Source organism: Cygnus atratus, chromosome 3, assembly GCF_013377495.2.
Source record: "Cygnus atratus isolate AKBS03 ecotype Queensland, Australia chromosome 3, CAtr_DNAZoo_HiC_assembly, whole genome shotgun sequence".
Classification (NCBI taxonomy): Eukaryota; Metazoa; Chordata; class Aves; order Anseriformes; family Anatidae; genus Cygnus; species Cygnus atratus.
Genome location: NC_066364.1, coordinates 100,753,195 through 100,767,135, shown reverse-complemented (window position 1 = coordinate 100,767,135; position 13,941 = coordinate 100,753,195). Strand labels below are relative to the sequence as shown.

The window sequence follows — 13,941 nt, the reverse complement described above, 5'->3', positions numbered from 1 at the left end:
TAATGCCCTCCCACAACTTTTTCTGTTACCCATCTGTAAGGAGTGGGATACACAGAAATACCAAGTGCTCCCTAACCACTTGGACTGATTCAACATTTCCCACAGTACTAGTGGGATGTGGGGGCTTACCTCCACCCTATGGATGGAAAAGAGCTGGTAGCCGTCCTGTCCAAGCTCACGTAACCAAACCAGAGCAGGACAGAGACTGATTAAAATGACTTTGTGTTCCTTTGCCCCATGCTGCTCAGTAGAAAACACTCCCAGCCAGGTCCCTGGTGCTGCTGTAAGCTATTTGTGTTGTACCTCGCAGATTTAAATGCTATGGAAGCAGCCGCAGTTGTACAAGGCTTGTGCCATAGCTTTTAGGGTGCCTTGTGCAGAGAAAAGGAGGCAAGCCAGGATGCGGCAGGATGTGGCTGATCTCAGTCTTCTGGAGGAATGTACAACTGCCAGGGGCAGTGACAGTCAGACAGAAGGGACTAAAAACAAGAAACAAGTGTCTAGGGAGACTACGTTATAGTGTTTTTACTTTTTTTTTATCTTTTTTTTTTTCCTCTGTTTTCCAGGTAAGGTAGGAAGAATTTGGTAATGCAGCTTGTAGGTTTTTCCGTAAGAAGAATCAGGTTGTATTGAATGCCCTGCCTTTTTCTTTATTAACAAGCAGGCCTGGTTTCTGCCTTTCTAGTGAGGCTGCTCTGGATTGCAATGCCCACCACCAAGCCTGAGATTACAATCTGCCTTGTCCAACTACCACTCGCGATAATGCTAGGGACACATATAACCTCTATTTGAGAGTATCCTTAGGGCCAGCCCCAGTAAAATTTATGCTGCTACTGTAAATATTTTTTTCAAGTGGAAGCAATAGCCTGGGCTGGGGCCCTGAGCTCAGAGTCCCTGCGAGCCAAGGGCTTTCAGCCTGCACCTGTCCTGCGCTGCCCCTCTGCGCCTTACAGCAGGTTCACAAAAGCACAAGTTCTGGAAGGAAATGCATTTCTCCCCTTTAAATCCAGTAAAGAGTGGGCAATTTCTTCTCAGAATCAGGGCCCAAATGCAATGAGCAGAGAGCTCTCCACTGGAAATGGCTACATGATTTTTCTGGTCATTTCATGTTTTCAGGACAGCTTTGGTAATTAGGGGCAGCAGTAAAGTGGGAAACTACTGAGCGTGTTATGCAGGCTTTCCTTTCAGAACCACAGAGGAGCCCCATTGACTTCTGGCACTGGAGTGATGCCCTCGCAGCCCAATATGTGTGCCCCCACTGACTTCCTCTGACAGCCAGCCCTCACCTTGTGGCCCTTCACAACGAAGCTGTGAAATCAGACAGAGTATGGTAGATTGAACTGGAGAGTGTTAGGAGTGCGATTTGCAAAGCAGAAGGGGAATCACTGCGAGGGGAGGCATCCCCCAGCCCTCGCCTCCCTGTCAGCATCCCTCCCTCTCCAGGAATTTGGTAGCTCCTCTAGTAGCAGGCTGGCATTTTGGAGCAGGCGGATGGCCTGCCCTCTATCCAGCAGCTTACGGAGCCCACCTTGCCCGTGCTAAGATGCCTGTCCTGTGCTGAAGTGCCTCACCAGATAAAATGATTTTCATCAAAGCAGGCCACGGTGCCGGCTGCTCAGCAGCGGGCAGTGGCTGATGAGCGAGACGAGGCCACGAGGCAGCAGAGAGGTACGGGATTTGTGCTAAGGCTTCGGGACTGCCTTAAATCTCAGACATCTGCCAGTGTAAGTACGGCTGAATCACCGGATAATTCTGCTGGTGGCGCTCCTGGGAACACCCAGCCTGAGCAGAACAATTTTGAAGGAAATTACATGAGCTGGGATTTAGTGTTGTCTCTTTAGCTCGTGGAAGAGATAATCTGGCCCATTTAATGTGTAACAAAATTTGCTCCGTTTCACAGGCGTAAGGACGTAGTTTTGCCTTGAGAAAGCAGCAGTAAATGACTTTGAAGTCCTGCTGTCACTTGTTCACTGAGCTGCTGTAATGCAGAGTGGCAAGGTCTGTTTTCTGGGTCTGCTTTCTACATCTAAGTAACACTCTTTATAAAGAACCCCGCTTAGTCTTATGACAAAATTCCTCTACTGTGACACAGAAAAGCATTGACATCATTCTTTAAGGCTGTAGAATTTATGGCACAGTTAATTATTAATTTGGCTGGCATTTGTAAAGTAGAAGGGAGTTCTTGTGCTTTTAGGCCATGCTCTCAGTGTGTAAATCTCTTGTATGGCTGCCATAATAATATTCCTGCAGCTATGTTGTCACCTATTGTAATTTTTCTGCTAATAAGAAAATTTAAACTAACCAGGAATCCTAAATTTGGAGACTAGTTGTTTATTTCAAATATACTCTAGAGAAATAATAATGCAGTTCTGCTCTGAATTTAATTTAAACAGGAACAGGCAAAACAAATCTCTGCGGAGGGCATTTGACAATAATAAAATATTTCTCCCAGCGGGTGAGCTGGTAGCAATTGTATTGTTGCCATCAAAGCTCACGTTTCAGCAGGTCATTACCATCATAACAAGCCCTTGGACCAACTGGCATGGACATGCAACATTGAGCTCCTGATGGGCACATTATTTCAGACCTTTAACTTCACGGAGAACAAGACAAATACTCCTGGGAACGGAGGATTATATTTTGAAATTCCTTTCTTTTCTGTTCTGCTTAATAATAAGATCCTGCGTGTAATCAATCTACCACCACTTGCTTTTTTATATTAACAGAGATTGTAAGAAACTGGCCTTGAGAATTTGAACGCTAAGGAAGAATGGCTTTTAATCTTAACAAAACGGTAACAATTAGCACAGTCAGGATGCATCAACGCAAACACTTCTGAACACTTGTGAATAAAAACTGTTAAGAGAAAGTAAATGTACCCATATTCTTTCCTGTGCTTAGATTTTTTTTTTGTTTGTTTCTTTTATATAGCACAGCCTCAAGGAGGAAGTTTGTGAATTGTATGCTAGAGGAGAAACAATCTATATACACAGAATCAGCAGCTTATCAGACAGGAAAAACACACTCCTTGTAATGCAGCTACTGCAGCCGGGCTGTATAACGAAGGATATAGTAATTAGCAAAGTGCCTAGTGAAATCAGAGCCCTACATTACACTAGAAAGACAAAATGCAAAGTAAAGGGGTAGTGCAAGAAAAAAAATCTGTTAAGGAGAATGAACAGCCTCTGCAGAAAAACTAAATTCAGAATTCAGAAAACAAATGAAGGCTTTCCTTTTCTTCCTTTCTTCAGTTTAGGGCAGAAGCCAGGATAAGTAATGGTCAAAACCAAAACAAAACGAGAAAAAAGGAAAAGGAAGAGGAAAAAGAGGAAAAGGAAAAGAGGAAAAGATAGAAAAAGAAGAAAAAAAAAAGGAAAAGAAAAAAGAACATGCTTTCTGCTGAATGAGACTTTTTTTTTTTTTTTTTTTCCCAGTAGAGTATTGCCAGGTGATCCCACAGGAGGACATTTACAGTGCTACAGCATGGGAGCTTGTACCCCTAAGGGCAATATTCCTATCTTGGTTATCCAAATCCGTCTTTTTTTTTTTTTTTTTCATGGTTAACTTCTATTTGCATTGCAACAGCATTGGCATTGTGTATTAAGAAGCCCACGTAACTGCACATGTAATAGCATTGATTGCTGCAGGATTTTTGTTCCTTTTCTATCTCTAAGAAAGGATCAGCTGGAGAGACCACCACAGACTACATTTTATTGGTGCTTGCCAGACCCTTTCGTACTGCAAACCCACATGGTCAATGAAACAACCACCTGAACAAAAAAGCCCAGATCAAATCAAGAGAGGCGATTTCTTGGATGTGAAGCTCCAAAGAACACTCAGAACCGCTCAGAAATCCTGTGCCACTTAGTAGCCACCTCGGCACGTGGCACGGTTTCCTTTTGCATCAATATTGACGGCATTGGCCAGCTTGCGCATGCAGACGGTGCCAGGGTAACAGCGTGGGAGGAGAGGAGCGCTCGGCGGCCAGCCTGACGTGGGCACAGGGACAGACGCCCGTCAACCTGGCTGCCACGGTGGCAAAGCCATGCTTCCACATGGGGATGGCGTGTCTTATTTGGGCAGGGGGGTGGGCATGCAGACTGTGTCAGTCAAAATCTCATTTCGCTGACATGAGCCATAGCCACCACGGGAGCACTCTGCGTTTGCCAGTCTCCGTATTTTAGTAAAGTGGCCTTGCTGCAGCCGCGCTTTAGGTCTTTAGCGCTGGATAGCAAGTGGTAGTAGCACATGCTGGTTGAGCTACTAATGCCACTGCCCCAAGCCCTTTCTTTACTTTCAAGATTTCATAGCTATTTTCATAGTTTAGAGAGGTTTGTGCTCCTAGCCAAATTCCCCACAGATACCTAGCAAAACGTTTCTACCTACCTAAACACTTCCAGTGGGTTTCTATCCACTTCCTGGCTTTGCTGCAAAGACAGGGCAAGGCTTTAAAAGAAAAAAAATAAAAAAAGGAAAAATAATAACAATAATAAAAAAATAACTCACAACCTACAACCCAATCAACTCTGCAGACTTGCATCCCTCCAAGTCGCTGTATTTCACTGTTCCCTGTATTTTCCCTCCTGTATTTTCTCTTCTGTAATGTTAGATTTATGATAGTACAGTGCTGTGTAAGCCCCTGATGAAAAGTGGTACAGAAATGCTAATTAAGATTTTTTAAATTGTATGTAAAAACATTTCACCAGCGAGTAGGTGCAATCCCGTGCTGAGGAAGACTAAGCACCGCTGTTGACAAGTGTTTTTCTTTCCCCTTGGTGCGTGAGAAATTGTAACACCCCTTTTTTCACTCTTAAGGCATGGTGCAGCATTAGTTTTCCTTTGAAGAGCTACTTTGCAATAGTTCGAAATCAGAACACTGAAGAGGGGTGAAAAGCAGTTCTGTGCATTGTGTGCGTATGCACGAATGCCAATGTATGCATGCAGGCACCACTGTCAACACTAACATCTTCCTTTGAAGAGTCCTTAAACTTTCCATTGTTCTGCTGCTCCTTTTACTGAAAAACCCCACTTATTAGTACAGTTAAAATATAGATGGTCCTAACAGCAGTAAAGCGATCCCCTCCCATTCCGAGGCATTTTAGTACCAGAAGCCCGCGACGCACAAAGAGCCCCTGGTAGCTCCTGTCCCCAGGTGTCACACTGCTCGGTAGCCTTTGTGTCATCGGCCAAAATCTCCAGAGAATGGCCAGCAGCGAAGGTGAGAAATATGTTGACACACACAATGACAAAATACTATCAAGACAAGCTAAAAAGCAAGAAAAGCACACATTAGCACTTCTGTGATGGTTCCAGAAGGGTCCACAGGCAGCGCGGGCTGACCCCAAGCAATCGGGGCTGCAGCCTTTCGGATGCAAGAGGCTGCGAGGCCATTTACTGTCGGATTTGAACCATGCTGGTTAACCCCTTTGGATCTTGAAGACTTATCGGTGCTCTTCATTAACACCAATCTATATTACCGCTCTTGTGGCTGTTTACTTCCATTCAGAAAAGCTGGATCAAATTGATACAGATTTCTTTTTTCTTTTTATTACCTGAACACACAAAAGGAATCTCCTACGGTAGGAAATGAATGATAGACTTGGTTGTTGATGAGAAAGCAAATAAGTACCTCCAGATGATATTAATGTGATCTTAAAATAGTGGGAAAGTTTTCTTTCATGACATTGACAGAGAGGCAATGATTTTGAGTAATGCAGGTTGATGTGAAGATGCTTTAAGATTAAATAAGTGCTATATAAAGGCCTGTCAGCCTGAATTCTAATGTGCTATGAGACATTTTGCATACTCTTAAATATGCAAAATGTCTTGTACCACCCCGGAATTCATTCTGACAAGGCTTTATATAGCATTTATTTACACTCATATTGTACTTCGAGGGAAGAGGGGTAATGCTTGCTACTCTTTGAATGGAAGCAACAAAAGGTAATGCTAATTGGTTTGTCTCCTTCTTAGAAAAAGAAAATAAAACCAAAAAAACCCCACAACACAAAAAATAAAATAAAAGCAATCAAAAGTGGAAGCTTGTTTAATATTGCTCTACCATCATCCTGAAAGGCATAATAATTTGAGTTACACATCTGAACTGATTGGAGTTACAGAATCATATCTCCTTTTTGCATTTAACAATATATACAATATAAAATAAATACATTTACACAAATGGACATTGGTTGGAGCACACGGTATGATACACATCACAAAAATATACAGTTGATTGCTATACAGATGTGAAGCCCATCTACAGCTATAGACATGTTTGTTTTTATTTTTTGTTTTGTTTCGCTTTTTAACTACTGGCTATTATGCAACTCCTGGATTATTATAAGCAGTTTAATTTTTTTTGTCCTTTTGCGATCTTTGCACAATAAGACTGCCATAAAATGTTTTCCTAGGCAGGTAAACAGAGACGCTTAAATAATTAAAATACAATCACCAACACCCATTTTCTCTTCTATAAGAAAAATAGCAGTTTTAATTTTTTATATCTTTTTATGTTATCATTTAAATGCAAAATAGTGGAATAAATACAACAATCTGATCTGATTGAAACAAATGTGTAACTTCTGGGAGTTACACAATCATATTGCTTTAAATAAGAAAAAATTAAAAAATGAAGCAAAAATAGAAATTAAATTGTTATGGCTAAAACATACACCCTTTGAAATTTTCCCAACACTTCACATTAAGTAAGTGGTCTTGAAAGAACTCTTCTCCAGCAAGGTTTAAGATGAACAATATTATAAAGCCCGTGCAGTTCTTTTAGCTATATTTCAGGTAATGCTTTTACAGTCTTGAGATACTTGTTCTCTTGCAGCTCCAAAAAATTACTGAAAATGAAAACTAAAATTTGCACCGTGTGCCTTTAACACATCTCCTTTTTTTTTTTGTATATTTCTAGTCAATTGGCTTTTGACCCTGAAGCCCAAGTTCTTTAATGTGATACAGCAAAAACAATATTTATATTATATATTTATATATATATAGTGTACTTGAACAGTAGCAACTTAAACCCTGCACAAACTTTCTGGAAAATAAACTTTTTTTTTTGCACTCTTACATATATAAATAATCTTATAGAATCAGCACCTTTTTCCCAGGAGTTGTATTTTTTTTTGACATTTTTTAAAAAGGGATGTGCCAATTTCTGAACTCCTATCACAGCTATAAATTTCAAGTTATTGACCATCTGAATGAATTGCTAATGATGATTTATCTAGAATCACACTACAGTCACTTCTCTACCGAGAAAACACAATCTACAATATAGTCCCATATAGCTAATGATAGATACACTTTTTTTTTTTTTTTTTTCTAGCACAAGGCTGATGGAGCATCAACCCATTGTTATTTTGTTTAAAGCACACAACGTAGCAATAGTTTTGGAAACTTGTCCGCACCAAAAAAGTTTTGCAACAACACAGAGCGAGTTAATAACAACATCTGAGAGATGACTGAATAAAAGCTATATTTACAGCATTTAAAAATTAGACTTATCTATAATCTTGAAATATTCAAAGTTTTATTTCTAAGCTATACATTGGTATTCTATAATAAACTGTTACAGAAATTATCCCTTGTTTTGAAAATATTATGATTTCGACGTGTATCTGATCATAACGAGTATTTGTTTGGAGTTTCGATCTCTTAATTATTACTAGGAAGAACCTTATTACCGGTAAGGAATAGAATATACTACTGTAATCTCCTGAGGAATTGTACATCCAATATTGTCTCTAATTCTACCCTGTGTCTATAAGCACACACCACAAGAATCCAAACACCACAAGAAGAACAAGACAACAGTCTTTGAATGCAACATAAAAATTCAGAAAAGCACAGCAAACATGAAACATTGAAAAGCTGAACTACATTTCTTTTGTTTGTTAGGATTACAATTTTAATTACATCTGTGTACATAGAATAAGGATGTTCACATAGTACAGGGAGCAGCTACTAACACTGGTACATTGGTATAGCATTTGATGGAGGTTATTGTTTATTGGTTATTTAGCGACTGTAGTTTTCTGGGGGCATCTAATTGGTTTATACATTAGATTACACCTCTTAACAGTCTTGAAACTGACTGACTTTCATGCTGTGACAATACTGGTTGAAAAGCACATATACTGGTTTAGCTACTTGTTAACAATTGCAATTTACAAAATAAAATCTAAATCAATAAATAAGGTATAGAAGTGTTAAATTGTTGAATTTGGTCAGAAGTCTACTACTCTGATTTCTTAATTTTGCAGACATTGGCATTTGCCTTATTGCCTCTAAGCTACTATCGGTTCTGAGGGTTTTCCTGTGTGTAAGGTTATAATTTTGCAAACAGGCAGTATCTCATTCATTGACAACTGAAGCAGTTAGAAATCACACAGCAACTATACCTTTGTACAGTCGCTGTCTCCTACACCTTTATAGATTGGTACTTGACATGGAGTATTTAAATGTTAAACTACTCAGATATACGGTAGGTGTAATCTAATCCTTTGATTCAGTGAACATTTAGTTATAAACTGGAGCTCATGTTAAGAAACTGGATGTTTTGGACCAGACTGGCACACAACATAAATTGCATCCGTGATAATATGCACCTTCCCTTCAACTATTGCTTTAGTAAGATAAATTCCCACATTAATAAATGGCTGAAAACTGGTAAAGCTGGTACAAAAAAATCTCCGTTAGTAAGAAGAAACAAAACATTTAAAAAAATCTTCCTTCAGGATTCATTTGTCCTTCATTATTGTTCATCATTGTTCAAGCCAGCACAAAAATGCAGTATTTCTTTCTCTTTAGTATTGCATGAATGAATAAAGCTTAAACTATTCCCTGAAAAAGTTACATTGTAGCTAACCTAAGAAATATCTGGAAGACTTGAAAAAACAATTAAGGAATCAAATGGCTGTAACTGATCTAGATGGAAAATGCAATGATAAGAAGCAGCCGATGCATCGTCGCTTAGTCGTCTAATTAGAGACTGCTCCTATGAAATCTAATACTGCATTCAGTCAGTTCATCGTGTTGTACTGTACTGCTAGGTACGGTGGTTCTCTCTTTGATTCCTTTGTCATTGGGGACATTATGGTTCATAATAAGTTCACTGGCATCCATATTATGGATTTCCATCCTTTGGCAGGCCTGGCTTCCATCTCTCTTCAATTAGAGACCTCTTTTAAAAAGTTCAGCAGCAAAGGAAAAAGAGAAAAGGAAAAAGGAAAGGAAAGAACAGAAAGGAAAAGAGAGAAAAGGAAAAGGAAAAGGAAAAACTGCATCAGAAAGACACAGAAGAAAAAGTTGAAAGCTGCTTCACAGTCTTGCTGCTAAATATCAGTGCAGTCATTTTTTCCTTAATTAAACACTAAGTTTCTTTGCCATTATTATCCTGTTTATTTTCCCTTTTTTTTTTTTTTTTTTTGTTTAAAACGTGCATGATGGGAAAGCCCATGATGCTTTAGTCAGACCTTGGCCTCCAGCATTTCCAAAAAAAGTTTGTGCATGGGGACTTTGCCTTCCAGTTTGATGTTGTAGAAATGCTGCACAGCCTTGGTGGAGGTTTGCCTCAGAAGTGGGAGAGTCATCAACATCTTGCCAGCACGACGTGGGTCTTCCATGTGCTGTCCGGCCTCGTAATCCTGCAGAGCCTCGTGTAAGACGTCCTGAAGTTTCTGCACTGCCTCAACATCCTCTATGTGCATTGAGTCTGCAAAACAAAGGAGCAACAAGAGGTTTCAGTTTGGTGTGCCACAAAGTCAGGTAACCCAGTGGCTGCACAGCTCTTTCACTGGTGCTGTCCTCTTTTACAGAGGAGGAAGATAATTACCCACTTATTTCTACATTGACCTTCAGAACACTATCCGGAACCACAGTGGAGCTACAAATGTATAATTAACTCTTGGGTAAGTAATCCTTCTCCTCATCCTCCTCAAACTAGGAAAACGGTTGCCCGAGCTGCCCCATAAACCACCTCTTACAGTTACTGCGTCAAAGAAATTACAGCGCCAAAGGGCAAATGGCTGTACGAGCTGAAGTCCACATTTTATCAGGGATGCAAGAATGACTGCCCCGTTATGTGAAAGCTTGGTAGACTTCTGCGGCAGGCTCCGAGGCTGAGGGATTGGAAGCTGTGGTCATTACCCGCTGGTCGGTGGTGCTCATGGCTACATAAAAATGACAGGATTAGGACCACTTCACTGACACAAGGGAAAAGAGGGTTTGATGTGATTTCCTGATAGGCTTAGCAAAGTTTTTCTCCCTCAGGCATGTTCATATAGAGAGGCAACACTTAACATGGTCCTAAGCAGCTTTTGCTCTATCAAGCTATCATTTCCTACCAGGTGTAATCCTTTCCTCCCTCTCACTCAGAGGATGCTTCACCTTGTTGTTGTTGGGATTTTGCAATTTTTTTAATCACTCAAAGCAAGCACCTCGTCCTGTACCTTTCCAGGTGAGATGTTTTGGTGGTGTAAGTATTGAGTGAGAAGCCCAGACAAAATGCACACGAGGAACTAAACTAAGCTGCTACATGACCCAGAAAGATTAAAGCAATGGAAGTGTGAAATAAAAAGAAAAGATCTAACTGAAATAACTGTAAAACCCTAAACAGCATAAATACAAAAGGGGAAGATGTCCCTGAGAACACGCAGTTACTGGACCATGCTGAGATGACTTCAGACGAGCAGCCCTATTTCTTTGACTTTTATGTAATCATAAATGCCAAAGAAAAAGCAATGTGGTCCAAAGAGAGGTGAACGCAAGTAAGGAAGGACAGCCATTTGTGAAAAAGGCCACCAAACACCCCTGATCAGCTACCAGAATTGGGATTTTGGCCTGTGGACTTACACAGTAAATAAAGCACCATATGAGAATGTAACTGCTGCGAGGGGGTGCACGTCCTAGGGACACTGCGCGAGCTTAGCGCAGGGTGAAGCTGGGACAGTGAATCCATGGCTGCATTAGGGCATCTCCTTGAAAAATCTAGTTAGTACAATGCTTGCTTTGCACCTTGTGGATTTTGTTTGTTTCTTTTTCTTTTCTTTTTTCTTTTTTTGAATAAAGCTCCTGCTCTCAGGCAGGTTAATGACTGAGAAGTTGGACAGGGAAGAACCCACTTCCAGCACTGTTTCCAGCTCCTGTACTAAGCAGCTATGATGCATTAGATGAGCGTGGGCCTCATGCTTTTCCTCTGTTGATGACAACAGCAACAAATTTTCCACGTGCTTCAAATACTTGAATTACATTCTGAGAATGAAGATGCATCTAAGATTCATCTCCTGAAAGCTTACATATAACTACTTCCTCAGACAATTAGGCTGGGTAGTAAATACCTCTCTTTTTTAAACACAAACATATGAAACCAAAACGCAAACCAGTAAGTAACAGGTTAACCAAAATGTTCCAGCTTCTATTGTCAGAACAAATGTGCAAATTGAAAAAAAAAAAAAAAGTTACAGCTCCTGCTCTAAAACAGACACTTAATTATATACAAGTTTGGATCATTTAGCACGTTTTATTGATTCTGATGACAGTTTATCTGTTAATTACACATAATGGAGTCCTATGGGAATTTCACGTTTAATAATTCTGAGTCTTAGCGGATACATGCTCTAGGAAGCATGCAGTGAGACACACGCTGCAGGGATGTGATACTGCACATCGAGGTGCACTGTGCTGAAAGCAGAGAAACCAAAAATATCTCTCTTAGGAAAAAAGAGGGCCACGGCATTTTAAGAAAGATGCCAGGGAAATGGTACCTCTAGCAAAATTTAGTTCTAATTAATGTGAGCCCATTCCTCAAATCCATACATTTTTGATAGTCTTCTAATATGGCAATTCTATTAAATAATTGTGTCAATAAGAGAAAATCCCTGAATCCTGTATCCTACAAACAGAATGTAATCAACACAGAGATGCTAATAGACACAGACAAATGTGACCAATGTCTTAGGCAAGGTGTCCAATCACTGGGCTTAATTTGGAATACAAACACCAAACAAATTGGCTTCATTGCTCCCCTGCTCTTCACCAAGTCCTCAGATATTCACAGTTGTGGTACAGAGCACGGGTAGGATGGGCTACTCCAAATCATTTGCCACAAACCACGCACACTTTGTGCAGAAATAACACAGCTTTTCCTCCTCTCCCCAAGCCCACAGTGCAGGGCCAGGTATACAGACAACCCAGAAATATTAGGAGCATGGGATAGGAGCATTTTAGCAGCCACAAAGTTCTTGGCGGGTCAAAGGCTGATTCTTCCAAAAAAACATTTTTACACCTTGCTGCATAGAGAGACAGGTCTTTCTGGAGCACCCGACCATAAATGTTCAGCTTTTAACCTTGTATAAAGTTGGTCTGGTTCTTCCCAGAATCAGCGTTTGCAACTGAGCTTGGAAATACATGGATGGAGTCCGGATGCGACCGTACAGCATCCCTCTGGTAAACAGAGCAATTGCTGATGTGGAAGAGGAACAGCAGTAAAATGTTTAATATATTTGTCGTTGTCTTTGAAATCCATGGACCGGCGCTTCGAAACTCAAACCCAGGCAAATAGATCAGAGAATGGCACAGGAAATGGAATGAGAAAAAACAGCGGGGAGAGAGGCACTTACAGCCAGTGACTACAACTTCAAACTATTCCCTTAAAACTGCTATTTGGCTTGGAAGATTTAAAAATGATTTAATCAAATTACTATGATAATTTAACTTTCCATTTACAGAAAAGATTCAAACTCATTTCAGCTTTACCCATTCTAAGGGCTGCTAATGTTTAAATGCAAACTCGCTAAATCTGTGCTATTTAATTAGACGATGATTCAGCGCACAGATTTCTCAGGAAAATATTAATCTCTACAAATATACTTCTTCAAGTTTTAGCCTTGGAGTTTGGAACTTCCACTTTACTCCACATATTAAATGAATGTAGATCTTAATCCCTCAGGCGTAAGCCTTTGAAAATAAGGAAAAGGGTTGAAAATGCTGAACTAGCCAAGGGGAAAAGAAGAGGAAAAATAAAATAAAAGAAAATTTTTGCAGTAACTACAGACTGGCAGACACTGTAGTGAATTCAGAGCAGGTTAACTTGTCGCTGATAAGTCTAGTCCACACTCATAAGAGAGGGCAATGTCAACAAACACCGCTATAATTTAAGGAAAAACAGACTCTGTGCAACAATCCAGAAGTAAAGAAATAATTCCACAGACAATATGAAATTAAATTGTAAGTTAGGTACAAAATTTTGAATGTTCTTTTAACTTTTTTATACCAAGAAAAAAAAACAGAAATTATTTTCTTTTTTTTTGAAATGGCTTCAATTGCATTCTACACAGGTAATAAGAAAACCTATACCCAGATATAAGACACTTAAAAATTAGTGCCTTTATAAAGAATGAAAACAAACAGGGCAATTTGATAGTATTGTCATTTGGAAGCAAGCAGGATTTGATATTAAGAATCCTGCAAAAAAAGCATCCCAGGCTGGTGTTCACCAGACACAAGACTCATTGATACTAGACACTGCTGAAAACATGGGATGTAAATCCAAAGGGAGGGAAAAGTTTTTGATCAGTGCTCCAGTGCAATGGGGGAGGGCGAGATCAACAAGTTAGGGCATGGACTCATTGAGCTCTGCTTTGAGAGTCTCTTTTTATCCTTGCAAACACGTTGTTTCACCATCACAGCATGGGAAAACAGAATTGCACCTCTTCTGATCAGCCCCACAGAAAGCCAGTTGATTGCATCATTGTGCAGAAATGAGAGAAAAACAGAGTTCTCATCTAAGAGAAACACCGCAAGGTCCAGATACAAATGGAGATTACAATCTACCTCGTTTAAAATTCAAGCTTCATCTCAAATGCAGCAAACAAACATCCAGGACACCCAGGAATAATTCAGAACACAGCACAAAGGGGAAGAACTAGCTGA

The 13,941-nt window shown here is 40.0% G+C and overlaps 1 protein-coding gene across 5 annotated transcripts in view; it reads right to left on the bottom strand.

Moving 5' to 3' along the window:
• Window positions 1-6,114: 6,114 nt before the first annotated feature.
• The window catches only part of ESRRG (estrogen related receptor gamma), a 383,447-nt gene continuing 375,620 nt past the window's right edge, over window positions 6,115-13,941 (bottom strand). For all 5 annotated transcript variants that reach the window (XM_035558432.2, XM_035558423.2, XM_050709700.1 and 2 more), the window contains one exon: window positions 6,115-9,724. In XM_035558432.2, coding sequence (XP_035414325.1) covers window positions 9,480-9,724 — 245 coding nt within the window. In that variant the 3' untranslated portion in view covers window positions 6,115-9,479. The remainder of the gene's footprint in view (window positions 9,725-13,941) is intronic.